At 35.5% G+C, this 27,720-nt stretch overlaps 4 protein-coding genes across 6 annotated transcripts; 2 read left to right on the forward strand and 2 right to left on the reverse strand.

The window, feature by feature from the left end:
• The first annotated feature begins 434 nt into the window (after window positions 1-434).
• Window positions 435-4,521, forward strand: LOC107040170 (acylglycerol kinase, mitochondrial). Its single transcript, XM_015260119.2, has 7 exons — window positions 435-624; window positions 711-830; window positions 1,924-2,317; window positions 2,403-2,518; window positions 3,655-3,980; window positions 4,095-4,225; window positions 4,408-4,521. Exons 1-7 carry the CDS (start codon window positions 515-517, stop codon window positions 4,507-4,509), a joined length of 1,299 nt encoding a protein of 432 aa, XP_015115605.1. The 5' UTR covers window positions 435-514; the 3' UTR covers window positions 4,510-4,521.
• LOC107040197 (protein croquemort) lies at window positions 3,540-17,980 on the reverse strand. 2 transcript variants are annotated; one of them, XM_015260160.2, is made up of 5 exons: window positions 17,820-17,980; window positions 9,717-9,852; window positions 8,140-8,294; window positions 7,925-8,066; window positions 3,540-6,896 (listed from the first exon to the last, which is right to left on the reverse strand). In XM_015260160.2, exons 2-5 carry the CDS (start codon window positions 9,831-9,833, stop codon window positions 5,841-5,843), a joined length of 1,470 nt encoding a protein of 489 aa, XP_015115646.1. In that variant the 5' UTR covers window positions 9,834-9,852; window positions 17,820-17,980; the 3' UTR covers window positions 3,540-5,840. The 2 variants fall into 2 exon arrangements, with proteins under 2 accessions (XP_015115646.1, XP_015115645.1); XM_015260159.2 differs by lacking the exon at window positions 17,820-17,980 and adding an exon at window positions 9,991-10,335.
• On the forward strand, window positions 10,260-27,720 carry LOC107040200 (protein cornichon homolog 4). 2 transcript variants are annotated; one of them, XM_015260162.2, is made up of 4 exons: window positions 25,401-25,694; window positions 25,909-25,977; window positions 27,141-27,394; window positions 27,473-27,720. In XM_015260162.2, exons 1-4 carry the CDS (start codon window positions 25,614-25,616, stop codon window positions 27,534-27,536), a joined length of 468 nt encoding a protein of 155 aa, XP_015115648.1. In that variant the 5' UTR covers window positions 25,401-25,613; the 3' UTR covers window positions 27,537-27,720. The 2 variants fall into 2 exon arrangements, with proteins under 2 accessions (XP_015115649.1, XP_015115648.1); XM_015260163.2 differs by lacking the exons at window positions 25,401-25,694; window positions 25,909-25,977 and adding an exon at window positions 10,260-10,387.
• Window positions 21,372-25,817, reverse strand: LOC107040199 (intraflagellar transport protein 57 homolog). Its single transcript, XM_015260161.2, has 5 exons — window positions 24,923-25,817; window positions 23,063-23,344; window positions 22,820-22,985; window positions 22,275-22,383; window positions 21,372-22,054 (listed from the first exon to the last, which is right to left on the reverse strand). Exons 1-5 carry the CDS (start codon window positions 25,078-25,080, stop codon window positions 21,543-21,545), a joined length of 1,227 nt encoding a protein of 408 aa, XP_015115647.1. The 5' UTR covers window positions 25,081-25,817; the 3' UTR covers window positions 21,372-21,542.

Below are 27,720 nucleotides of genomic sequence, written 5' to 3' on the forward strand. Positions count from 1 at the left end.
TTTCTCGACCCGCTCTTTCATTTGAGCCCAAAAAAACATTCATATCTTGTCTGACATCGCTGCTACAAACTCGGGTCTACAACTCGGGCCTTCAATTGAAAGCCCAACTATCATTTGTGGTATAGTGGGACACATGGCGCCATCCATAGATAATATCGACTGCAAATACAACGAATGCAATTTCTACTCTACGACACTGTTTGGCCGACTCCAAGGACCATGCCCAGATGTGGTTGTGTACAGTTTTTCCCTCATAGTTTTCACAAATCTGTAGACAGCCGTGGATGTGTACAGTTGTGGAAGTACGAACGCCTTCCCCCCCAAATTTCCATGCCCATTTGTTCCACCGCCTTTCGTACTGTCGCCATTTTCCCTAGAACTGTTGCAAAACGGAGTATGTGTGACCCCGCTGCCCTTTGGGAAGCCCGGGAAAAACGAAAACGTCTGTCTGGAGAAGTCAGTGGAGGCTTTATGGTAGTCACTCGTGGTGAATGTGTTGTAAACAATTTTGAGAATGGCTAGAATCGTCAATTTCTTCAAGACTATCAGAAATAACTGGAAGAAGTCACTCTTCAGTGCAGCTGTCCTCACTTACGGAACCTCTTATGGTCTTGACGTCTATCAGTAAGTTTCTTCACGATTTTAATGATGGCATAACCTCTCTCGTGAATTACGTTACGGTTTAATTGATCCTTTTTTTATTTTTTTAGAACGAATTTGTTGATGAGAGCTTACTGCGAGGAAGCTGTTAAATTCGGGGATGAGCCTCTTGCTGCTACACGTAAACCTAGGCACATCACAGTCATCTTGAATCCAATAGCTAAAAAAAGGTTCACAATATTCTCTCATATTATGAATAATGGGAGTTAACAGTGGAGTGGAATTAACAATATTAGAGAATTCTCTAGAATTTAATAGAGAATGACAAACCCTTACACAGACCTTATTTGGAGCTTTAATGGGGAGGTTGGGGTGAAATGGACACTTCTGAATTTAAAAAAATGTTAATAATTTATTAAATTCTTAGTGAAGTGGAATCGTCTATTTTTCAATGGAAAGTACAATTTTTTGCCTTTGTTATAAGCCAAGACTAAGATCAATTGATGAAACTGTTTCCGAGTTGAGAATATTTTTAAAAAAGTCAAAAGTGTCCATTTTAGGGTAATAGTTTATCACGTTGTTAATTAAATGAGAATTTTTTTAATGGAAAAAGTTCAATTCTCCCCCTTTGAGATGGGCCTAGATTGAATTTAAGTGACAAATTTGTGTCTGATTTCAGAACATTGAAAAAACTCCATTCAACTCAATTCGATTTATTTTTCTTGATGTTACAAGAGGATTCTTTGTTTTACACCCACACTAGCGTTTCTTCTCCCCCAACCTAACTGAAACAGAAATTTTAATTTAATATTATCCGTATATTTAGTTGTAGGCTGTTCTCACATTTTACTACTAAATCACTTTCCCCTTCTTGCATCTGCACATCACAGTTTGAAAAACAAGTCTAAAGTACCCATTTTGGCTTATCCACCCCTACTTTTTACAAGAATTTAATGGAGAAATTTTTATAGAGAGCTTTCTTGGAGCTCTCAATATTATTGATGAATCGGCTTTACACTTCAGTCGTGATTTGTTAAAATATTATTTCTATTTCAAAACTATTATCAGAAATATTTTGTGCTCTTAATTTCTTTTCATATTCTATAATCATAATGAATGTGAACTATATCCTGTATAGGGATTCTTTGCCTCCCGTTGAAGCAAAATATTCCTATACCTCCGTCAAATCTGTAGATTCTCATCAAAAACTGATCTCGATTCCAACTAGACTTATTTATTTTTACGATTTCGCTCCTTCATTAGTTATAAACAATTCTTAGATAAATTAATTTATCAATTATTTATTATTGTTTTATCCTTCAGAAAGGCAAAAAAATTATTTGAAAAATACTGCGAACCCCTGCTGCACCTGGCTGGTATCGCAGTTACGATTCTCCAGACAGAACAAGAGGGCCATGCTCGTTCCCTAATAGAAAACATGAACACTCCAACTGATGCAATACTAGTGGCAGGAGGAGATGGCACTCTTCTGGACGTGGTGACAGGTCTCCTGAGGAAGTACGAGGGGAACAGGGGGTATGCCAAGCAGTGTCCCATTGGAATTCTCCCCCTGGGGGAGATGAACAGAATAGCTGATGCAATGTTCCTCGGAGGGTATGAGGATCACCCTCTGATCCATGAGATGGCTGATGCCACCATGGCTGCTGTCAGGGGAGGAACGAGAATGGTCGACGTCGTGAAAGTTGAACCACTAAACGTGAATATTAAAAAACTGAACTCCTGGACTCTATTCAATGAAGCGAAATGTTTCGATGAGTTGTTTTCATTTTTCTTTCACTCAGAATGATCCTGAAAATCCAATAAGACCAATTTATGCTGTGGGGACTCTGGAATGGGGTGCCTGGAGGGATGCTCATGCACGAAGGGATAAATATTGGTATTGGGGGTCTCTTAGGAGGTAGTAAAAAAATTAGATTCAATAATTAAGTTCAATTAATTAGAATTTGAATGATCAAGGGCACAGGTCGTGAACCACTTTTTCGCTGGGGAAAATCCTCTCCAATATTTTTTGTTGAACATCAAATATAATTTGAAGAACATTGATTATTTATAAATTCACCCAAATTTTTCTGATGCAATTTAATTGATAGATTTGATTGCGATATTGTAGTACTTGGATTATTTCCATCAATCAGAAATGATATCAAGGAATTATAACGGATAAATAATGTATAATTGTTCATTTGTATCAATTAATGAATTATGAACTTCATTAAGAACCGCGTGTATTATCTTTTGAACGTGATCATTTTTAATTTTTTTATTTTGATAATATGAAGTATTCTCCAATTGCCATTTCGTTTTACACAGCTCAAGATTCTCCAAAAAATAAAAATTACGCAATCAAAATAAACGTTGAAGAAAAACTGAACATTTTCAAAAAGCGTTTTGGAATAATGTTGGAAAATAAACCCAATAGGAAGGAAATTGGAAATTAATAATTTACGGTATCTAATGGCTGTTTGGTCGCCATTTACCACAGTAGCTAATGGCTGTCAGATCGTTAGTTGCCATGGTAAATTATTCATTCACAATTTCCTCTCTATCGGACTTACTTCCTAATCTTTATTGAAAACGGGTCACTTGACATCTACCCAAGAAGCACAATGTGAAGTGATCTTTTAGATGTACAAAAAAACTGCCTCATGTCTATGCAAAATATCATATTTTGGAAAATAGTCAAACAGATACCTGAAATTTATCATAAAGTTATCTAAAAGACCGTCTTACCCAAAGAAAATTTTGCACAGATATGAGACAGTTTGTCTACCTTAATGATAACTATCGAAATTGTGCTCCTTTGTATGCGAGCATCCATAATATTATATGAGTGGTCTCAAAGAGGTTTAAATTCATCCACAGCAGGCCAGTGGAATTATTGCAATTAATTTAATTATTGAATTCAATCTGCGACGTGGTCACGTAATTTTATTATTACCTAAAATCCAATGGACATTGCGATACTCCATCCGAACCTTAATTTAATTTTCATAAGAACTGAATCAATAAAATTATTCTCTGTCCTCCTTTCAGATACATGACATATATATTCAGTGGCATAAAGAAAGACGTAAACTGGGAGATAAATGGAACCCTCCGTTACTCCGAGCCCTGCAGTGGTTGCTCAACATGTTACGACGACAATCAGAGCGCCGAGAGCACCGAAAAAAGGTGGTGGCACGTGTTCATCCCACGAAGAACAGCCTACGCCCAGAACGAAATCGATTACCGAAGAGTTAAGAATGACAAGTGTGGGCAGTACAATGAAATACCGATCAATGCAACAGAACTCAGTTTAATCACTAGTAACGTTAAGAATCCGGTCAAGGAAGGCCCACCGTCTATTAAATTACATTTAGGTAATAATCATTTACATAACGACTTGTTGTTGACATTTGTAGGAAGACTCACACACAGCATTTTTCAAATTTAATAATTCGTTTTGTTTTTCATTATTTTGTTATTTTTGGAAGGCCCGGAATATGTTAGTTACAAAGATTTCGTAGCTGAAGGCTGGAGAAGAATAAAAGGAGAAAAAACGCTTATAAATAAAACAGTAGAGGCCAAAGATATCGAACTTTTACCGAACACTGTAGACGATTCAGTAAGTAAAAACTAAATAACAATTTCAGTTCATTTAGAGGAATGAGAACACAAGAATAAGTTGAAATGACTTGTTTCTCAATAAATTCTAGTTCATGATCTCATTGAGACATTGACCTCATCTCCGTTTCTTCCGAATAATTTTCAACTTTTATTAATAAAAAATGGTAACATTTATTTCAGAATGACAAGCAACAATATTTTTCAATAGACAACGAGGAATTCGAAATGAAACCGGTCAAGATAAAGCTACTGTCTAACGCTGTAAAAATGTTCTCTCAGTAATTACACGATTTATACAAACTTCATGGTTTCATTAATGATTTTTTTTACAATATTTTTAACTATCAACTGGGTACCATAAACTGTCTAATTCGCATATCCTACTTCGAAATTTACATTTCTATCTATTCAATATCAGTAACGAGGCTCTCGGTGATTAAGTACCAAGAAGAGTCTTCTATTTGATTGAAAGAATGCATTTTGGTATCACAATTCTCGTACCAGTCGCAATTTTCGTTAGTATGACGATTAAACCGGTGATTGATTAATTATTCGCAAGTACATGCTCGTATGGAAATATTTAATGGCAAATCCAGTACTTTCTCTAAGAAATGTAGTAAAAATTCCATTTTCCCGCAGATTTCCTATAGATTCAGATTGAAAATTACGCTTTGTCACAAGGACAAAAATTAAATTTTATCAATATATACATTTTCAATACATCCAAAAGAGTTACTCTCTTTAGACATTTTCTGTAAACATTCTCAAACATAAATTTTCCATGTTTTTTTCCGGTATTTTCTCTTTTATTTCTTATCACAAAATTGAAGAAAACAAAACTTGGAAAATTTGTGTCCAGAAATTCCTACAGAAAAAAATTCCAACAGAATAAATGAAATAGAAAAATTCACGAGAAAAAGGCATCTATTGAGTCACAGGAAAGTTGAAAAATTTTCTATAGGAATGGCTGTAAAAAAAAGAATAGATTTCCAATATAAATGCAAGAGAATTTCCATCAAATCTTTTCATACGTACATAGATACTGCTCTTGAACGATTCATGTACTTAAGTATAACAGGCACATTCGAACGATTGCCAGTGGTGATAAACTGCCACGAAAAAAAAACTCGCATAAGTTGACAATTAATTAATTCACTGATTAACGATGTCCTTACGATTCTACCTAGAGTGTTTCAACATTCGTAATGAATCACGAATTGCTCAGTTAAGATATTTAATATCATTGTCTCCATATTTTAGGCAAGCCTTGACAATTAAATCCACCAAGGCCTGAAAACTAGTTCTCTCAACTTTCAAATAATTACAGTATATTAACCCCTAATACTCTAACCGGGCATTGGAAATATTCTTTTCAAGGTTCCCCCCATGATCAACCCCCGAGGCACTTGTTTATCACGATATTCCTAATACCCCTCTCCCCAAGCTCCTCCCAAGAACACATGTGCCTCAAACTCCTATTTACAAATAAAAAACCTTCAAGAAAAATAGAAAGACTGTTCAACCCGAGAGTGAGGATTCCCCTCGGAGCGCCTCCTCCTGGCATTAAAAAAATATAATTGACTCTTTCGTTTCCTCCTCTTACGAGCCATCAATCATCCTTCATTCGTAGCAGTCCCACTGCCCTCGGTTTTGGCAATCAATCTCTGATTGTCCTCTGCTCTTCTCCTCCCCCTTATGCAGACAACTCCCCCAATAAAGAGAAGGAGTACTCCGAGACCAGCAATACCGAAGAAAGTGACGTGCCCCAGAGTTGGGAGAATAAGAACAAACTTCAATTGAGACCCCAGGTCTGAGGACAGATCAGCCTCCTGCCTGAACCACAGCATGGGAATGAAGACTTTTGGCACTTTTTCGAAGAGCCTGATATGCTTGATGGGCTGGATCAGCAGATTCAACTGCAGACGAGCCCTGACCTGCAGGGGAATCCCTAAATCTGGCTGCACGAGAATGTAGAAGTCGTGGGATCCATCGTGGGCTGGTCTGAGTCCATCAATTGAATTGCGATAACTCTCGTCAGCCAGGTGAAAGTGGGGAAGACTGACGAATGCTGGAGCCCCAAATTTGCATGTTGAGACGTTTAAAGTCCCCGAGGGCTGGCACTCAACGTCTTTGCAGTAACATGCTCGTGACTCCACTCTACTACCATTGTCGAAGGTCTCCGGAGTCGCCATGAACTGTTTCCCCTCCAATCCGTCGAAATTCATGATTCCATTGTCGTGTAATGGGACTAGGGTGCAGACATCTGGGGCAAACACAGATACATCCTCGTAATACCTCACTGGGGGCCAGAGATCACCCAGGGATCCGTTTATTTCTCCACATTTTCCAGAGTATATTGTCGATTTCCTCTCGTAGTTCCACTCCCGGAGGATCCCCAGGTCTTGCATGCTGTTGGCTCCGGTGTTCATGTTGAAGGTGCCATCGTACGTTTCTGAACGGTTTCTACCGTAGAACCAGCCGAACTTGTTCCAGGGGATGCCTGGGACGTGGAGTTCTTTAGCGAGGTCAATCAACTTGTCTTCGTAACCATCGAAGAGCAGCTCGCGGACCTTTTTCCGGACTGTTAAACCCTCTTGGAGGACCTCCAAGGCACCGCTTACCATTTGTTTTATTGGTCCTGACTTGTGTCTTACTCTGTAGGCTATTGTCTGTGGAGAACAAGATGATGTTGATTGTTGTAGGTGTGGGAGGGGGTGGAGTGCGTGTGAATTGTTGATGAAACATTTGTTTTTTGTCAATTGTTACCACTTTGGGCCATATTCGGTCATATGTAATGATAATAATGGATTAAAATAATTTATTAAATGGATTTAATAGTAATTGAATGACTTTCGAAATTCATCAAGTCGACGTCTCCTAATAAAAGAAGGGTACGTCAATTTTCAAGATTAGGGTATCTCAAAATTCACGTGAAAGCTTCTTGTTCACATCCATTTCTAAGTCTCCCGGAGCTCGCGAATCATTTTATTTCTCTTCCAATGTGAACTACTTCATGTTATTTGTGCTTTTTGATGCATTCATACCATTTATATAACTGTCAAGAGGAGGGGGAACGTGAAGTTTCAGACGATTTTTCATATGAATTTTGAGATACCCTTTTTTCAAAAGAAAATTGAAATATCCCTTGTTTTATTAGGAGATGTCGAAGTATTAAGAACATTTCTTTTTGTTATTACACGTCTAAATGTCATGGAACGGAATATTTTGGTAATATATCACTTGGGAAAAATTCATATAAAGTTTCAATAGTCCCTTTCATTCAAAAATTTCGGAGACTTGAAAATGGAAAGGCCTATAGGAGATATTTTTACAAAAAATCAATAGACTTGTATATCTCTATATGACTGTTTCTGTTGCGATTGTTTCTACAGATTCTCTATTAATGGGAGAAGAATAAAAAAATGAATGGGGAAATGCTAGAAAATTTAGGGCAAGAAATTTCTGTAGAAACTCTCTGCATAAATTGCATAGAAAAATGAAAATTCATGCACTTCTCTCTATTCAATATTTTTTAATCTTTCTCCGTTATTTTTTATTATTTTTTCTCTATTGAATATTTTTACCACCCAGGTTCTACTTATTTTCATGAATTTGGTTCTTAGTTATGAATATTTAACTGGAAAAATAGAAAGTGACTGAATGGGGGGAGTGAAGATGGAAGTTTTGAAAAACTTACAACTGCAATTGGATTAAGATTCACAATTTCGTCATCCAAAGTACCATTAGATTCTGATGGTAAGAAATGCCAGATTCTTTTTTGATAGAATGTCAATGTGCCATTAGTATTCCAAGTTTTATTGACTTTGTAATCAACTTCTCTGTAAATAGTGAATAATTATAAGATTGTTTGGAATGAGTAGGTTCGAATTTCAGATGAGGTTTTTTATTTACTTGAAAACGTAGGGGCCTTTCTCAATGAAGTGTGGTTTTACTTTTCCCACCAGTTGAGGATTCGTCCAGTGGAATAGATAAATCTTGAGGTACATGGGAATCGGTGTCTCCTTCCATATCGAGAAACTCTTGGAGGTTGGGGATAGAATTAGTTCCTGTTGGGAATAAAATTTGAAGATTAATGAGAAATATTCTGATGAAGGATTTTCAACCTTCACTCCTATGGGAATTGGTACAGAATTATCCAATGGAGAATTGGGATAGTTTCCTATGGAGGCACAAGGGGGGGGGATACTTCTGTTTTCGAAAACATTAATAAGTCATTGAATCGGTGATGGAGTGGGATAATGGTTCTTTTTCATCAGCTTAAGTTTAATTTTATCTATTGTGATGAATGTAGTGACCTGGTTTCATTAAATTTTTCACTTATGAATATTGAAAGAAACTTAGAAGTGGTAATTTGTTTTTCCAGGCTCGGATATTGGAATTGACTAAGTGGTTATAAAAATTGTCAGCACAAAAACATGATCCAATGATTTTACTATTTAAACTTTGAAGGAACATATTCTGCCGCTTCATTTCGAATTGTTAAAAAACATCAAACAAAAACATCTTTGAAGGCTGAAAAAAATCTACTTTGAGAGGAAGATCTATAAAATATTTGAAAAATTCCCATTTTTGCAGATTCAGACCTTTCTTTATAAATAAATCATAAATTACGGCTTTTTCACTCTCATAATCATTTCAGGAACAGAGGGGGAGGAGGCGAGATAGTTCTTACATTTTCAAGAATATTAGCAAGTCATCGGATCGGTGATGGAGTGGGCTCATGGCTTTTCCATCATAAGTTTTTATTCTTTCTTTTCTAATGAAAATATTTGAAGGACTATCATTTTTAAAGATTTAGACATTTCTTCGAAATGATAACAAATTGGTTCATATTTATCCCTGTAGCAGAAACTATAAACATTCCCGAAAGTATAAAGAATTTCAACTACTTTTTTACAAGAAGAAAATGTTCAAGAGTTTGAAGGCTGTTCAACGCCTTTATGATTGACTGACAATCAGAACATCAACTTTTTTACAATGTCCCAATTCTCCATAAGGTGAATGTGTCAGTAACTGAATACTGAACCCAGCAGCTGACCGTACAAATAGTACATCATAGGGGAGATTGGGGCGAAATGACACTTGACATTTTTCAAAATATTTATAACTCCGGAATAAATACATCAATTGAGCTCAGTCTGGACTCATCACAAAGAGGAAGAATCGTACTTTACAAAAAAAATCCTGTTTCCTCAGCCGTTCAATGAATCATTAATATTTAAAAAAATCAAAAGTGTCTACATTACTCCGCTCGCTCCCTTCTTTTTGATGGAGGAAAAACTCAATTTGAGCGCGTCAATTTGTTCGTCTGAATGGGCTGCCAAAATGTGCCCCATAAGAACTCAGGAAATAGGTAGAATTTCCAAAAAAGTTTGGCTACTGGCACCGAGTCAGGTACTGAGACATTTAACGCTCTCTATACGATTATCAAGCCAGGAACTTCGGACAGTGCAAAAGATATGACTCACACGAGAGAGAATTTCATCGAATATTGAACTCCAGAGCACTCCCATTGCCACCCCTACAGCGATAGCAACAATCGCCACCGCAAAAATAATCCCGACCTTCACCTTGGAGACTCCCATCTTCCTCGGTGGTGGTGTCCTGTAATAATTAACCAAAAATGCATGAAAAACCCGCAACAAATCGAATAAATTCTCATAGAACCAAGAACACTAAATTCATATGAATCTGAGACACAAACAGAACCTAAAAAATCGGAAATAATTGGATTATTCTTACACAAGGGAGTCAGTGGGTCCTAACCCCGAGGGAACGAGGGTTTCCATGTCTGACATGTCACATGAAAGCCGAGAGAATTTGGCTCAATGTGACATTTCGGCTTATCCGAGGGTTATTGTTAAAAAAATAGACCGTTGAGTCTTCATTTTCGACGAGAGATAACAATTAACAGTATGTGAATGTGATTGGCGTAATGGGTCGATTCGTCACTGGTCTCTCCGACATCCAATCGTATTTGGCTGATGGGTGACATTATCGTTATGATTCAGTTTACTCGTAAACACTCGACCTTCGATCGCAGAATGACGAGGAAAGTGAGGAAAAAATAGCAATGCGCGGGTTTGAGAAACGGAAGATTGTTAACGACTGCAGCAGATTTAATCTTCGAACACACGCGGTAAGATAATATTATCTGAAGTATAGGAATGTGCATGACAGATCGGAAGGAAGAAATGCGTCCTTTTCCGAATTAAATCGAGAATTTAATTTAGGGCAATTTGATGGTTATTATGACTCATGTTAATGTTTTGGTGGAAAAAATTAATTGACGAGTGTTCATCTTTTTCAAAGAATAATCAAATGCACTTGATTGGGGTCATGAAAAAAGTGAGGAAAAAATAGTAGCACGCGAGAAAAGATAATATTATCTGGAGTCTACAATGTGCATAACGGATTTGAAGGGAAGAAATGCCTCGTTCTCCAAATGAAATTGAGGGAAAAAATTCTATTTATGACAATATGATCATAATTATGAGTTCTGTGAATGTTTTGACTGAAAAAATTAATTGACGTGTTCATCCTTGAGAAATAATACTGAACTACACTTGATTGGGGTCATGGCTCGCGTTTTCATTGGTCTTTCCGACATCAATTCGTATTTGATTGTCTACTATTATCGTTATTATTCAATTTTAATCGTAAATACTCGACATTCGATCCTAGAACAACGAGAAAAATTAGGAATAAATAGCAGGGCGCGGTGTTGAGGGTTTGAGTGATTTCTGTCGACTGCAGCAGCTTTAATCTTGAAACACACGAGATAAGATGATATTATCTAGAGTATTCAATGTGTATGACAGATTCCGAGGGAAGAAATGCGTCGTTTTCCGAATGAAATTGAGGGAGAAAAAATCAATTTATGGCAATATAGGGGAGAGTGGGGTAAAACGGCCCCTTTTAATTTTTTCAAAAATGTTAACAGCTCATTCAATTTTAAATAAAATGGCATAATTATTTTTCCATGGAAACTACACTTTTTCCCCTTTAGAAGTAGCCTAGACTGATCTCAATTAATGAATTTATTTCTGAGTTTTGAGTATCACAAAAAAAGTCAAAAGGGGCCGTTTTACCCCACTCTCCCTTAATGATAAATATGACTCGTGTTAATGTTCTGGCTGAAAAAATTAATCGATGAGTTTTCATCCTTGAGAAATAATATTGAACTGCACTTGATTAGGGTCATGGCTCGCCATTCGTATTTTATTCACCCCTGTTATCGGTTTTATTCAATTTTAATCGTAAATACTCGACATTCGATCGTAGAATGAAGAATAAAAATGAGGAAAAAATAGCAGTGCGCGGATTTGAAAAATGAGTGATTTCTGACGACTACAATAGCTTTGATCTTGAAAAAGACGAGGTAAGGTAATATTATCTAGAGTATCTCGTCTGCATAATCGATACCTGAACGCATCTCATTTGAATTTCAACGGAAGAAATGCGTTTTTTTTTCAAACTCAATCAATGAGGAAGGATTTAATTTATGGCAATTATGATTCATTGTGTATGATTCATCGGAATTTTTATCGGAATTGAATTTCCAGAGTGATTATCTTACCGGTGTAATGGAATTTCGAGGGGACGTCCAGGATTCACTCCGTTTCCATTCTCAGGATTCGTTAGCTCTGTGAGAACAACATCTCCATCAGGTGCCATTTCTCTGGTCTCTCACATCCGCCCGAATTAAACAATTGTTTTTGATGGCAGAAACAGCCAAACGGATGAATGTCGAATAAAGTCTGAGATGATACCGGTCATTCACTCACAGCGTTACACGTACACACGGGGAGAAATTCTATAGAAAAACTGTAGTGCTAACACGGGGAAAAGGGCGGCCGGGGAAAAATTCCTGTGCCGGCACTGAAAATTTTATTGAGTAGCACGTGAATTTTTCCCATTCTTACACTAAAAAAAATCACACTTTTTAAGAAGTACGTCTTTACTTATGAAATGTATTTACTGGTATGAAGAAACTCATGATCAGAGATAGGCAATTTCGACAATCGTAATACAATTACGACAAAATCGTAATATCATTTAAAATTGTTTCATTACATACAAAATCACGTGACTGTCTTTTACAATTTTTCGAATTTTATTATAATTTTTATTATATTAACTATCAATCAACATTTTCAATTTTTCATATATTCTATAAATCAGTAATCAACTTCGCAAGAATGATGATTATTTGATTAATCGAAAAATCGAATTCAAATATTTAGAATTGATTGTCTAATATAATTGAGAATTGAAAATTATTTTCAGATTTAAATGAACAAGTAAGGAACTGTGATTAATCTATGGTAAACTTCTTTAAAAATCACTTAGTAACTATTTTTCCCGATTCCTGCTCATGACTTGAAAATTGGCAAGAAAAGAATACCTTACACTACGAAAAGATAACTTTTGCCAAGAGATTTTGTACTTTATCGAAAGCTAATAGGCAATTGGGTCACAATAGTCAAGTGGTTTTTGCATTAAAACAGCTATTTATTTGAGACTGAAAAACTATTGAATACGTTGTCTCAACTAGACTTGATTTGGAAAATCAATCTTGTCATAAATCAATTATCCTCGTCTTCGTGAGGAGTACAACATGGCTTGACGAACGTTTGTTTCTCGTGCCTTAAATTTTCCCAGAAATCCCCGAAAATTTTACCTTAATAGCACTAGTTTTTCATAGCCGATGGATCGGGATTTTTTCCAGTACCAGCCCTAGAATTTTTCTGGAGAATTTCTCTCCGTGCGTCTACAAATATTGTCTTTGCGTGGAGAAGGAATGACTACCTGCGCCCCGAATTATCCAATTACACTTAACGAAGAGAAATAGTAAAATGAATGAATTTTGACTGGGACCTGAGATGTTACCGGTTCGTCACTGAACTTGCCGACGAGAGGAGTTTCAAGTTCCTCCCCCAATATCTGCGCAATACTTAATCAATATTAATTCGGAGATTTGAGATCAATTCAGAATTGATTTTGATTATATCAGCGAATATTACTGATTGTTGTATCTCGGGATTATTTAAAAAATGGTAGACGATCAAATTCGAAAGATCAGAAATCACAAACTCTTTCTTTATCAAGAATTCATTTTTTTTCTTTATTGACGCGGATGATGCAGTATCTATTGATCGTGCATGCTTGATTGATCTTTCGCTCTCGTTCTCAATGCAGAATTCACTCACTGGAACTGACGGTTGCGTACGTAGCCTGAACGATACTAATTGCCATCGTTAAAACACGCGATTCTAAGTTCACGGATTCATCACACTTCCTGCATATTCCTCCAGTCACACGATTGTTTGTTAGTCATTGAATAATGATGAACGCGTATTAATCCAAACGCTTCGACGAACTCCACTCATTTGTTTCTTTTATTAAATAACAGAACAGCAGAAACTTTTATTTCGTTCACCGTCGAATAATTTCTCGAGTAGTTTGAATCACCGGGGGCTGTTCAATTGACACCAACCGCTATATTAGGAACTGCTGAGCATTAGAGAGTACGATAACTACTGCCAGCATTTTCAGGATGGCGGTATTTGAGGCGAATGGAGAGGGACAATGGACATATTCAATAATCATTGAAAAATCGTCTAGGGAACAAAGTTCGATTTACTTTTTTCGTGTTTTTCCGTCAAATCTTTCGGTAATTACTCCATATAGATTAACGAGGCCGAGCGTGATTTCGGTAGGTCGTGATAAGGAGCGGACGATTGATATTTATTTTAAGAGATGAGTGGGTTAATGATATGTTGAGTGAATAAGTTAATGATAATTGGGGAAGGATTATCCAGGAAATCTAGGCAAATTTTACTCTCCAGAGGATAATTGGGCAGCTGAAAAAATTCGATGAAAAAATTCGATAGAAAAAACTTAGCGAATTCGCTAGAAAATTCTACTGGGATTCTATTCAAATTCTAGGGAATTCTCGTTAAAATTCTATTTCTTTTTTTGCAACGGTTCTATGAGATATTTAGTAGGAAAAAGGCAACAGATTTCGATTTTTCTATGTGAATATTCTCGTGGAATTTTTTCGATAAGAATACTTGGACATGAACATGGACATTTATCGACTTATCGCCCTTTATCGCTTCGCTACTGAAATATTTGGCCTGAACAGAATCGAAGACAGCAGAGTTAATAATAATTTAAATCATCGGAAGCTGCCGACCAAGTACGTATTTTCATCATTTTCATCTTATCGTGGCAATATATGATCATGAATTTTTTACATCTGGACTCTAGCATTCGATTTTGTCTTATCTCCTGACTCATTTTCACTGCTATGATGAATCCGTTATTATTCCATCAAGGCTTGCATCGAAGTGGACGCTTAAAAATTTATTGAGGGACAATGAAACAGCGCCTTGATTTTCCGGAACGTGAGGATGACGTTCATGAATAAATCCCGGGGCTTTTTATATCAAAAGAATTCAAGAGGCGTTTAAATTTATTCGAAATCAATGGTCTTATTTTTGAAACGCTCACTCTTTCACGGAGATATAATTCCAATAGGGTGGGGTGGGATGAAATGGACACTTTTGACTTTTCTAAAAATAGTCATCACTCAGAAGCAGTTTTATCAATTGAGCTCACTCTAGGTTCATCGCAAAGGGGAAGAATATTGCTTTATACTGAGAAACTTATTCCATTTCATCAACAATTCAGTAAATCATCAGCATTTCAAAAAAGTCAAAAATGTCCATTTTACCCCACCCTCCTCTATTCTGGGTAAAGCTGTTCTATTGTGTTGAAAGATTTTCTATGGAAATTCCGCGACATAAATTTTTCCAGTATTTCCCCTCCTTTTTTTCTCAGAGAAAAGTTCAAGCCAGGGATAGCCATATTCATGAATCATAATTACCGTTAAATTTTGAAGCCGTCAATTAGTTAACATCTTAAACTTTTAATCATTCAAGTAATCATCAATTTAAATATTCAAATTTTGAACTATTAATCAATAATTAGGCAGGAAGATTGCCGATTATTTGATTAATAGATAATCCCTTTTAAGAAATAAGAAATATTCACTTAATGGAAAGTTTACAGTTCTGTACTCTCAAATATTTAATTCATCATCAATCGGAAGTATAAACTATTAATATTACATTATTTTTTAATTCTGATGAGTATATTTCAACATTCATCAATCTAAGTCGCAAATGCTTTTAATATTGAAGAAATATAATTTTAATGGCCATCCCTGGTTCAAGCAAAAATTCAGAAAATTTGAGCCCAGGAATTCCTCAACAATCTTGATTGTTTCCGCAAAAATTTCAGCACATGTATATGGAGATCGAATCCTTACCCACGTGCTTACCGTCCTCGCCTCCGGCTCGGGCGGTAATTCTCTACAATTTTTTTCTTAGAAAATGGTAATTGAATTTTTTTTTTCTTAGCAGAAGAAAAATGAAGAAATTAATGACAAATAGTATATTTCGTAACGAGTGCGGGCTCGTGGGAGGTTTATAGCACGAGCTGACGGCAAGTGATATAATCCCACGAGCAAAAAAACACTTTTTCCACGAGTATCGAACGATATTTTTCATCACAATGTGTGGAAAAGGGACGTTTTAGGCACGCGAAGCGAAGAATTGAATCCTATTTTGACGAAAAGGTGTGTGTAAATTATTCATGATGTTCAGAAATTGTCGACTTCAAGAAAATAATAGATATTAGGAATATGTGGTCTGACTTAATATTTTCCAGGAAAATTTTACATATTTTTTTTTAGGGGGCATAGGAACTTTTCTGGGGAACATTTTTTCGGGGGCAAAATTTTTCAAGGGATAAATTTTCCGGGGATTTTTCTCCGGGGCATTTCTCACAGGGAAAAAAATCCGGGAACTCATTTAAATCCTCATTGCCTGACACCCACTTTTTTTACTTTTATATCCTGGCCCTAAGGTTTTGACCTTAATATTCTGACCCTCATTTTTAAACATGCACATTTTGACCCTAATATTCTGACACTTAGTGCTCGACGCTTATATTACATTTAAGAAGGCTTACTGCAGCCCGATCTGATACAAAAGAATAATCTTCGAATTGATTCAAGTATATTTTATACTCAAATCAAGAATAGTATGCTTGAATCAAGTATATTTTGTTGTCGACTTAAATCAAGAATAATATGTTTGAATCAAGTATATTTTATTCTCGACTCAAATCAAGACTAATATGTTTGAATCAAATATATTTTATTTTTCATTCGAGTATAGAATATAATTGAATCAATTCGGATATATTTTTTTTTGTTTTCAACGAAATTGATGGTAAATACTAATTGATCGATATAGGGCTGCGGTTCAATCCGCGCACGTGATTTCTGTGTCAAGAAGCCACTCAAGAACACAAAACTCGTATATCTCAAAGTGGCAATCGATGACGTCATCGTTGAAGATCTCTTCTAAAATTTAGAAGTGGATGAAGAGTGGTTGTGGTTCCAACCGCGATCCACTATTTCCGGGATGATGAATATTTCAGGATATTCAATCACCCTTGATATTTTCTTGGTCACAAGTCGATATCAACGAATCTATCACCCCATCATTTTCATTGCGTGTCATGGAAGGTCACGATTGATTAGAATACACAGGACATTGGTGTTTGTTACGACAAATAATATAATGAAACGGTGACATAATGAGGGGGAAAACCTCGACCGTGGTCGGTTGGATTTTTTAATATTCGATTGTTCAACGGGTGAAAGTCATGTGAATGTGCGAAGGCTTGTTTAACCACTTTCCAATGAGAAATGGCAAACTTTAATGATAATTATTCTGCTGTTGCTGTTTTGTGTATCATAACGAAAATTTTTATAATATCGATCATTATATTCATTCTTCCCCGGAATTTCACATCAATTCTATTCAATCAGTCTTATTTCTTTAATGAATGAAATTAACAAGGTAAATATCAACAAAAAATTATGAGCAAAATAATGTTTCAAGGGTCTCTATCGGAAATCAAGGGTGAAACGTGAGATAGAGAATAAATTTCACCCTTTGCAACATAATTTCCCGCAAACGAATAGGAAAATTGAGTATTTTTCAATGAAAAAGTACGAAAGAATGAATAAATTTTCACTTCAGTTTTTTATCAAAACCCTTCTCGAATTGTCTTGAGGATGACCACTTTTCAGTGAGAAACGGCAAATTTTAATGATAATTATTTCCGCTGTTTTTGTTTTGTTCATGAAAACGAAAATTTTTATGATAATATCGATTATTATATTCATTCTTCCCCGGAATTTCAGATCAATTCTATTCAATCAGTCTTATTTCTTTAATGAATGAAATTAACGAGGTAAATATCAACAAAAAATTATGAGCAAAATAATGTTTCAAGGGTTTTTATCGGAAATGGAAGGAAAAACGTGAGACAGAGGATAAATTCCCCCCTTTGTAACGTAATTTCCCGCAACCGAATAGGACAATTGAGTATTTTTTAATGAGAAAATACGAAAGTGAATAAATTTTAACTTCACTTTTTCCAAAATCCATCTCAAATTGTCTAAATTTATGATTTTTTGAAATTACCTGAAGATGTTCTTCTTTATTCCCGGCAGTTCCGAAATTACTTATGCACAAAATTATTGGAAACAACAAAAATACACTTATCACATCTGTCGTTAGACGAACTATTATTGAAATGTTGAACTGCAGAACTGTTGAACATTGAGCCCGTTAGTTGCACTTGCGAGTCTTCGTCGGTGACTGGCCTGCGCAAACGTTATTTTACCCGCTTCGGCTCGGTATTTTCTATCACACATGAGCAGAGAAAGGAAGGAGGGGGCAGTTGTGATACAAAATTGTAGGGATAAGTGAGAGAAAAACATAAATAAATGGAGAGAAAGTGGGAAGAGTGGTTTTCTTCAGTACAATTTTCCATGAACACGTTTCAATTATTTCCAGATGAATAAATAACGCGCATGCATCTCCTCAGGCATTTAATCGTCATTTACATCTGAGACTGAAACCGACTGATATCTTCAAAATTCATTATTTCGTCGATATGAATGAATTTAACTATTTTCTCACCGTCGAATATATTTTCTAATGATTGAAAATCACAGGAAGTGGGAAATTGCTTTTATATTAATATAGTATCGTTTTTTTGTTAATGAATTAGCGAAATGCTTCCGAATGATCAGTATGCACATCATCTGCTTCTATAGTATATAATTCATCATTCCATATCGTTTTATTAAATGTAATGAAATCTCTTTTTTAATCATTTCTGTTGTATTTTTACTTTAGTTCAATATTTGATGACATTTCAAATATAAAATATTGTGTATCTATACCATCTATTTATTCGATGAAAGTGAAGGCGAAGTGGGTCGTTTTAATGATAATGAAGTCATTTGTAACCTTTTTTTTGTTTTTATTCAAATAATTAGTGGCAGGAATTTTTCCAAAAGATGGAACATCAAAAAACTTTTGCATGTTTTAAGAATATTTTCCGAAATTTTTTTAAAAATTGAATGGAAGAATGATGCTATCTATATTATGGAGTGAATCGAAACATGATATTCGATGAAACCATCAGAAAGTTTACTTTTAGAGTAATTTACGAAAAATTCTAAATTTACAAAAATCATCATGAAAATCAATTGACCTTCCCAACGGGAAAATATGGGCGCCACGAGTCTTTCGACTACCAATAGATCATTATGAGCGAAAAATACTGAATCTCGATTCTAGAAGTCGTTAACCAATTAAATTGAAAAATGTAATATTCGAACTTTTTGAATCATAATAAGTTGATATGACACAAAAAATCCGTCACTTAAGGCCCGGATGGTTTATCTTTCGAAAGTTATCTCGTTTGTTTTCCCATCTTCATAATCTAAAATACATCACAATTTCCACTGGATTTTACATCACGTTAGGTGTCTCTAAAAATTATGATTGCACAACCAAAAAAATAGAAAAAAACTGAACATTTTCAAAGAACATTTTTAATGAAGATTAGGAAATAAGCCCGACAGAGAGGAAATTATAAATGGATATTTTAACATGGCAACTAACGATCTGAAAGGCATTGGTTACTGAGTCAAATGACGACTGAACAGCCATTAGATACTGTAAATTATTAATTTACAATTTCCTCCTTATGGGGTTTATTTCTCCATATTATTCAAAAAAGTTTTTTGAAAATGTTCAGTTTTTTTTCAACGTTTTTTGATTGTATGATTATAATTTTTTAAGACTCTACAGGGCTATGTAAAATTGAATGGCAATTGAAAAACATGTCAGATTATCAAAATAAAGAAAACAACCGAAATCACGTTCAAAAGATAATGCACGCGGGTCTTAAATTTGAACGATTACAATGCTCCCATCCGGAAACAAAAATCGAGAAGAGAAATAGTCAAATATTAAATTCTAATCGAGTATTCTACTATTTTTCCTTAAACTCTGCGCTACGAAAAATGAAACTGCGATAAGAATGTGTAAAATTAGCAGAGCGATAACTTGCATAACAGAAAAATGAAGCTACCAGTGCCACTGTGAACCAGAAACATTCCATTAGCGAAAGCATTTATCCACAAGAATGAAATATTCAATCCGTGAAAATTCATGGCACGAACCAGCGGTGATTAAACATTAAAACATAACAGCGAGACTCGCAATTACGGCGTTTACTCTCCTTCTGGGTCAACAAACTTGCTTACGGAGTTCTAATTTGCATACTCGAAATTTTTTACAGGTTTCCTTTAAAGTTGAACTCTGCAAATATGTACCGTAAAAGGCTCACATTCATTCCCTCCATCCGTTTTTTTCAGAGCAATGCGCAATTAAGGGAGTGGAGTGGGTCTTTCAGAGTTTCGTCTTTGGGAGTGAGACGTGCGACATTTTTGCTTAATGACGGGACGTCATTAAGGGAGAGAGGGGGGAGGCGTAATGTGGATGGGTGAATTTTTTGTGGCCTTCGTAACGGAGTATTCATGTTTGATAAATCTGCCCCCTCTCTGAGGTGATTATGAGGGCGAGATAAATGGGAACAGAATTCTTCGGAGTACTGAGATTATTTTTATGAGGATCGATAATTCATATCACCACTGAAATGTAACTGTATGAATTTTATTCTTGCAGTTTAGTTCTTTTTTTCTTCATGTTGAAATTATTCACGTCGTCTTTATCGCTGAGAATTATTGGATTAGGAAATCTCATTAATTTATTTAAAATTTATTTTATTTTTATCACACTGTAAACGATCTCTTTGAACTGTTGTTATGTTGTTAAACTGTTGTTTTTCGAGTCATTTTTTGATTGATTTGATTATTTAATTAGAATTTTCATTATTCATGTGTTTCTAAAGGAATTATTTTTATGAGCATCAATAATTCGCATCATCACTAAAATCTGTAACTGTAGGAATTTTATTCTTGCAGTTTAATTAGTTTTTTCTTCATGTTAAAATCATTCCCGTCGTCTGTGTCGTTGAAAATTAATGGATTATTCGACTAGATGTTGATCCTCGGGGAGGGAATTTTATTGATTTATTTAAAATTTATTTTATTGTAAATTATATGTAAATTCGGAAAGGAGAATTAACATGGGAAAAGTGTTCGAAAATCTAGTTACTCTTAGAATCAAAAGGTCTGAGAGTAAGTCATTATGTTTTTCAATTTATTTTTGGTACAGGTGGGTATCTGCGTTACCACATTTTACTCTTTACCCAACTGCACCCCGTTCAGGCTAGGGTTGCAAGGGAAACCATGGAAAACCCCAGTTGTACATTCGGCTGATATTGCAGGGCCCTATTGTGCCTCTCTGTCACACTGATTAAATGTATACAACAGATCTTTACATTCGCGTCTGATGGCAGCAGTTCCACACGACCGGATAGGGCTAACCGGACACCCATCCAAATACTAATCTTAGCTTTACGACCGCCTGAGCCGCACGCTACCTCTGTGACCACTACTGCCGCTAATTTTTTACCAATTCAATTATTCATTGAATTAAAAAATAAGTAAATAAATGAATAATTCAATTAGCAACCTAGAATTAGTGCTGCCCATAGGAATGAATAATGTCCCGAATTTATGTAATTGAATAAATTCTTTATTCTTATTAAATTGTAATGATTTACATTTTCTGTCGTCGGAAATTATTGGATTATTTGACTAGAATACGGTAATACTTCTCTTTAAAGAATTACAACAATTCATTTTACATTTATTCTATTGTTATCACACTGTGGACGCATGCATTCACATGATTTTTGTATTTTCTTTATAATTCATCAATTCATTTAATTAATAAACTGGAATTACTACTGTTCATGTCCTCTTGCAGTTGCGTTCTATCCCGAATTCTTGCGCACATTAAACTGTACTCCAAAACCCCAATTCTAACACTCATCTCCGAAATTTCGGCCTTCATTTTCGTTATACTCTTCTTTATATTTACCAAGGGCGTTCCATCGGTCATACTGGACCCTCGCTCGTCCATTTCCTTCTTCACTTGCTCCAATTCCTCAGTTAATTTGTTCAAAGTTCGAGTTCTCTCGGTTACACCACCACTGACTTCTCTGTAATGCTCTTTAACTTTCGATAGTTCTTCTTGAAGTACTCGAAATTCGTTCAACGTTGGCTCCAATTGTCTATTCAGGTACATTTCCCGCATTCTTATTTTATCTAAAGTGTTCCCAATGTCCGATTGCAATTTATCTAGTTGGCTTTTGGTGCCATTCAGTCCTGTGGATATGTTGGCTCGTAATTGCTTCATTTGCTCCAGGTGGGCACGCCAATCTCGAGAATCTAAACGAATTAGAGTGCATTAGATTTCAAGTGTTCCGACAATGAAGGAATTCCCGCTGTTTCTCGATTTCTTCTTTTGACACAAAAACTTCGTGAGTGCAAAATTCACAAAAATTTGTATTTTTACTTTCAAATATATTAAACACGTTGACAATTTTTATTGGTTTTACACCAATAAATTGTTAAAATCTTTTGAAAACTTGACTCTTTTCTGTTTTACCTGTTTTAATCGTAACTTTCAATTGAGGAAGAACTCGTTCCAGCTCCATTTTCCACTCTTCTGTATCGGTCTGAGACTCTAAAATATTTTCCGGCTTCTGAACATCATCCTGGAACGAAAACAATGTCGTTAATGACTGGTGAAGAATTTTGGCTTAGTTTTCCAATGAAAATTCCAGGCTTTCCGTGAAATTATTAGTGAATGGAATCACATTTTTCATGGAACACTGAATATGCATATTGTAAAGAATGGGCACATTAAATAATGAATAACGGTTCATTAAAGATTTAACTGTTAATATACATCTGGAAGGGTTGAATTTTCATTACAAAATTGGATACTAATAGCCTCTGATTTAATTATTCAATCAAAATTACTTATATGGGAACATCAATTTACTTCTTGGATTTCAATACTTCATTTCAAATTTATTTTGTTGTTATCGCACTCTGGACGAATTTCTTCAGATTATTTCCGTATTTTTTCATAAGCACCAAAAAAGGATCATCGAGAAATTGGGGGAATGTTATATTTTACGCTCTTACCATAGCCGCTCCATAAAGTTTCGTGATATCATCGATATGGAGAACATCATCATCCTCCTCATCGTACTCCGCCATCATCTCTTCCTCCACTTTCTCGAGGATCAGTTCAGCCTCGTCCTCCTCGATCTCTGGCTCCTGGTTGGGATCATCCGGTGGAATCTCAGCTCTGAAAAATTCCCCAGTTTAGAAAAATCAACGGCACAAACCGCAATTAGCTTAGTTTAATGTCAATTATCATCTTACTTCTTCCATTTGAAACCAGAGACCTTGATCGCCTGATCAGCCAGATGGTCTAGCACGTAGATAGCGTGCTCGCCCACCCCCTGCTTCAATTTATTGGGGGGAAACTCAACGGGCACACCTGTCCCCCTCAAGTAGTCCAGGATCAATGCTATCGTTGAATTCGGGTCATCAGACTCCTGAGGATACTCGAAATTCTTCCCCGATTTTCTTATTAACCAGGCTGCCAGGGTCGTGAACATGTAGAACTGCTCTCCTGGGTTCGTTGGGATGACGAAATAATGCCTGGAGAATTTTAGTATTGTGTAATGCTTTTTTAATTTTCAGGTACATTTTTTGGAAATTTTTAGCGAGGGACAGTCTCACCGAAATTTCAAGCAATTTTATGAATGAAAATTTAAATTTACAATCGATGAAAACTTTAAATTTCAGCCAGATATATTTTTGAGTCTTCAATTGATTTAAAATTCAAGTAATTTGCGGCATTCTCGCGTTCCTGCTGCTCACAAATTTGAATTTTGAAATCCAACTCAATGTCGCTTTTCTAAAGATACTAGTAAATTGATCGTAATCATAATATAATTTAATATCAGATCAAAATCGAATTATTCAAATGTGTTTTTCATCAAGTGGAGTCCTTCTGACTCCTCCTGATAATTGTTAAAACTGTTAAGATTGGAATATTATTATTACTCATTATTCATTATTTTATATGAAAACATAATTTATTGGAGTGTGTTATTGGGAGTATCTTTCTATGGGTTGTGAAGATGTAAAATTGTAAAAGTAGTATCAAGGAAATAAAGTATTCTATTATATTCTTCTAGTAAACTGTTCACGAAATTCCAATTTTTTTTCTAACAGTGTTAGGAATTTTTGAAAAGCGGCATTTGGTATAAAATTCGGAGAATTACACTGATAACATTTTTTAGTTGGAATTTCTCGCACGTTTCTTTAAAATTTTTATCAAGTGATAGTTCCACTGAAATTTAATGGAATTTTGTTAATAGAAATTTACAATTTAATGGAAGAATCAATGGAAATCATAAATTTCAGGCAGATATATTTTTGAATCTTCAATTGATTTAAAATTCAAATAAGTTAGGGAATTCTCGTCTTCCTGCTACTCAAAAACTTGAATTTTAAAAATTCATGATGTTCCCCCCTAAATCCAGCTCAATGTTGCTTTTCCAAAAAGTATTATTAAACTGTTCACGAAATTTCAATTTTCTTCTAACAGTGTGTTGGGGATTTTTAACGAGTGACATTTGGCCTAAAATTAGAAAGAAAATATACCGATAAAATTTTTCGGATGAAATTTTCGATACATTACTTGAAAGTTTTCATCAAGTGATACTTGTACTGAAATTTCAAGAAATTTTGTCTCTGAAGATTCGCAAATTGATGAAAGAATCAATGAAAACTCTAAATTTCAGTTAGAATATTCCATAGAAATGAATACAATACAAGTAATTTCAGGTAGATATATCTCGGAATCTTCAATTAATTGGAAATTCAAGTACGTTGCGAAATTCTTATTTTCTTGCTGCGCACAAATTCGAAAATTCATCAAATTTTGATAGAAATTGGAAATTTTACGATTTCTTCCCCTCAACTGCAATTGATTCCAAATCCTCCATGAAATTCCATTTTTTTCTAACAGTGAAAATGTAGGGAAGAGCTGTAAAATGGACTAATTTCCATAGTTAAGAACTCAAGTTCAGCTGAGTGAAATTCAACATTTTTTTTCAGTTAAAAGAGACTTCCATTGCCTTCACAACGAAATGCAATTAATTCAAATCGTGTAGTTCAGCCAGGAAATATTTATAAATCAAAATAGTTCAAAACAAGGTGTTTGTTTACCTATTGATCGGCTTCATCTTCAGCTCCTGGACAAATTCAGTATCATAATTAAGGACCTTAAGCTTCTCCAGAAAGTCCTCCATCCAAACATTAACAACAAATGGAGCCGATGGTGCCTGTCCATCGTCGACAACAATTTTCGCTGACTCTCGAAACATTCCAACACCCCAAACTATTTTACTACTCCCTGAGTCACGATTTCTGTTTAACAAGTTATTCTTCAATGATATCGATTATCACAGCAACTTAGAAGTACACAAACATCATACGCAGCAGGTGGCACATGACACGTCTTATTTTCATGATTGAAAATTCGAGAATTGAGTGAGAAAAACATCAATTGCACTGATTGAAAATTCTGGAGAAAATTTTGAGATTCTTTTCTTGATTATTAATTACTTATGCATCAATCACAAATGAATTTGATGTTGAATATTGTTGTGATAGGGACATTATTGATGAACCCTAGGGAAAATTGACGACGCAGTTGGCACCACACCAACTCATCTCTCTGACAGTCCAGTCGGTACTGTCGGCACTTTTTCGTTCTGTTCCCCACGTTTTTTCGGATTTATAAACAATGAGAGTGAATTTTAATTATGTGAAACAATACCGCGAGTGCAGACCGTGTGACTGAGGACTTTCCTGTGATTATTTAGTGATTATTTACGTTTGGTTCAGTTGAAATAAAATGGGCTTGTTTTCGGAGCCGTTGTTGTTTGCCGCAGCTCTCCTTGATACTGGAGCTGTGCTGTTTGTTCTGGTCTACTTCGTATCCTTTTATTAACAGCTAAGTGTTCATTCGTGATTATTCGATGGGAATTACTTCGGATTTGTTGAATTTCTATCGGAGTTTTGTTGATGAGGAGTTGATTACTTCAGAGGTTGGAGCAGTTTGTGGGGGATTTTTTACCGTTATTCTCTAGGTTTCAAATGATTAAGAGCTCAATTGGTGGGAATATTTTTCTTAATTGACGATGATTCAGGTGATTGCACTTTCTGATCTTGAATGTGATTATTTGAATGCTCAGCAATGCTGCTTGAGATTAAATAAGGTAATTAATACAGATATTTTGGGGAGGAAAAGTGTCTACTTCATTTAAGAATTAGTTTTTGATGAATATCTTCGGAGTGAAGGGAGGGAGGATATTTTTTGTGAAGACCTTTTTTGTAGAGCGGAATCAAAGTTACAAAAAAATTTATTACAAAAATTGAGGTATCTCCCTCCAATTCTGAAATATTTCGTAAAGATTGAAGTCTAAAACGGAGCAGAATTCAATTGAAAATGAAATGAGTCGATGTAACGGTGAATTTTTTTTTGGAGAATTCTCATCTTTTGGCTGCCCAAAAATTTAGAATTCCGTTCAATTTTCTGTTAATTTTTTAATTTCACGATTTTTTCGATGTAAATCTAATCAAGTCTTCTCGCTCCACAATTGTTCAAGTTATTCATTAACACGATATTACAAAATTGGGTTGATCTCGCCCTGAAGGATGACATCTTTAACAGGAGAAGGGACTTTATATAGCGTTCCACATCATGTGACCTTATAGGATATTGTCGGATAGGATTCTGGACTGGGTAGGAGGGGAACCAGTATAATTCGCGATTTTAAAGATTTTTTAACGCCGATCACAAAGCTGCTCGAGAAATTTCTCTAGTACGTCTAATTCCCGAGAAAGAAAATATTGCACATTGAAAAACCACCGTAAATGCACATTTTGAAAAAATCATTGAAAAATAAATTCTCACGTAATGGGACAGGGAAAAAAACTGATGATGAGAATTCCAAACTAGTTAGAGGAGATTCATTCCCTCAACTTCTTTTCTCCGAGAATGATCGAGAATTCAACTAACTGAGAAACTCTCGTGTTCTTGCGGATGGACAATTTTCAATTCCTTTAAATTTTCATTGGAATTTAAAATGTTATGATTTTCCCCCCTACAATTGACTTTAATGTTCCTCTTCTGAATATTACTATTCATCTGTCCGTGAAATTTCTTTAGCTCGTCGAATTTCCGGGAAAGAAAATATTGGAGATTGAAAAATCAGTGAAAATGCACATTTTGTAAGAATAATTGAAAAATAAATTGTCACGTAATGAGACAGGGAAAAAAATGTAGAAGCGATTCCATTCCCTCAACTTCTTTTCTCCGTGTAGTCGCGGGGTCGTTAAAGTTGATAAACTCCTCCTGAGCACTTCTTTTTATTCGCAGTGGGTTGTACCAAAGCTCGTTGCACACACACTCCTCAACGTGATACTGCTGATCCACGGCCAGTGGCTATTGGCACTTGTGAATCTCCCAATGAGCCTGTGGCTCAGTGGCGAGTACTTGACCGTTCCCCAGGGCAACATGGGCGTCTTCGATCCCACCGAAATACACAACAGGGGACAATTGAAGAAGCACACCAGAGACTGCTTGATTTACCTCGGATATTATCTCATCTTCTTCTTCATTTATCTCTACTGGTAACGCCTCCTCTCTCATCAGTCATACCCAGAAGGACATTCTCCAGGAACTCTAACCGTCTCTTTTTCTGATTTCAGTCTCATTATTGCATTACTCAGGGGTGATCCCATCAACAGAAAAGACGACGAAGTTATCGTCTGATACAGTTTTGTACCAATTTTCTTGTTTAGTTTGAGGCTTTATTTAATTTGATGAAAAATATGAAAGTAATTGAGAATGTCGACGAGAAATTATGAGGATGTATGAGAAATTATTAATTTCTAGTCCATCACATCTGAATGCAACCAAAAAAGAAACGAAATACACAAAAAAATCTTTGCTCTCA

The sequence above is a fragment of the Diachasma alloeum genome, unplaced genomic scaffold (assembly GCF_001412515.2).
Source record: "Diachasma alloeum isolate Michigan unplaced genomic scaffold, Dall2.0 Dall_scaffold_00325, whole genome shotgun sequence".
In the NCBI taxonomy this organism is placed as follows: Eukaryota; Metazoa; Arthropoda; class Insecta; order Hymenoptera; family Braconidae; genus Diachasma; species Diachasma alloeum.

Excerpts from the sequence above, each read along its gene's own strand:
- LOC107040170 (XM_015260119.2), top strand. The coding sequence starts at position 515 with ATGGCTAGAATCGTCAATTTCTTCAAGACTATCAGAAATAACTGGAAG. Across the intron at positions 2,318-2,402 it reads TGAAAGTTGAACCACTAAAC|AATGATCCTGAAAATCCAAT; the intron begins GTGAATATTAAA and ends TCTTTCACTCAG. Across the intron at positions 2,519-3,654 it reads TATTGGGGGTCTCTTAGGAG|ATACATGACATATATATTCA; the intron begins GTAGTAAAAAAA and ends TCCTCCTTTCAG.
- LOC107040197 (XM_015260159.2), bottom strand. The coding sequence starts at position 10,046 with ATGTCAGACATGGAAACCCTCGTTCCCTCGGGGTTAGGACCCACTGAC. Across the intron at positions 8,295-9,716 it reads TCGATGAAATTCTCTCTCGT|GAACTAATTCTATCCCCAAC; the intron begins GTGAGTCATATC and ends TATTCCCAACAG. Across the intron at positions 6,897-7,924 it reads ATCTTAATCCAATTGCAGTT|ACAATAGCCTACAGAGTAAG; the intron begins GTAAGTTTTTCA and ends TGTTCTCCACAG.
- LOC107040199 (XM_015260161.2), bottom strand. The coding sequence starts at position 25,080 with ATGTTTCGAGAGTCAGCGAAAATTGTTGTCGACGATGGACAGGCACCA. Across the intron at positions 23,345-24,922 it reads AAGATGAAGCCGATCAATAG|GCATTATTTCGTCATCCCAA; the intron begins GTAAACAAACAC and ends AAAATTCTCCAG. Across the intron at positions 22,055-22,274 it reads GAAAGTTACGATTAAAACAG|ATTCTCGAGATTGGCGTGCC; the intron begins GTAAAACAGAAA and ends TAATTCGTTTAG.
- LOC107040200 (XM_015260162.2), top strand. The coding sequence starts at position 25,614 with ATGGGCTTGTTTTCGGAGCCGTTGTTGTTTGCCGCAGCTCTCCTTGAT. Across the intron at positions 25,695-25,908 it reads TGTTTGTTCTGGTCTACTTC|GTGATTGCACTTTCTGATCT; the intron begins GTATCCTTTTAT and ends ACGATGATTCAG. Across the intron at positions 25,978-27,140 it reads GCTGCTTGAGATTAAATAAG|TGGGTTGTACCAAAGCTCGT; the intron begins GTAATTAATACA and ends TTTTATTCGCAG.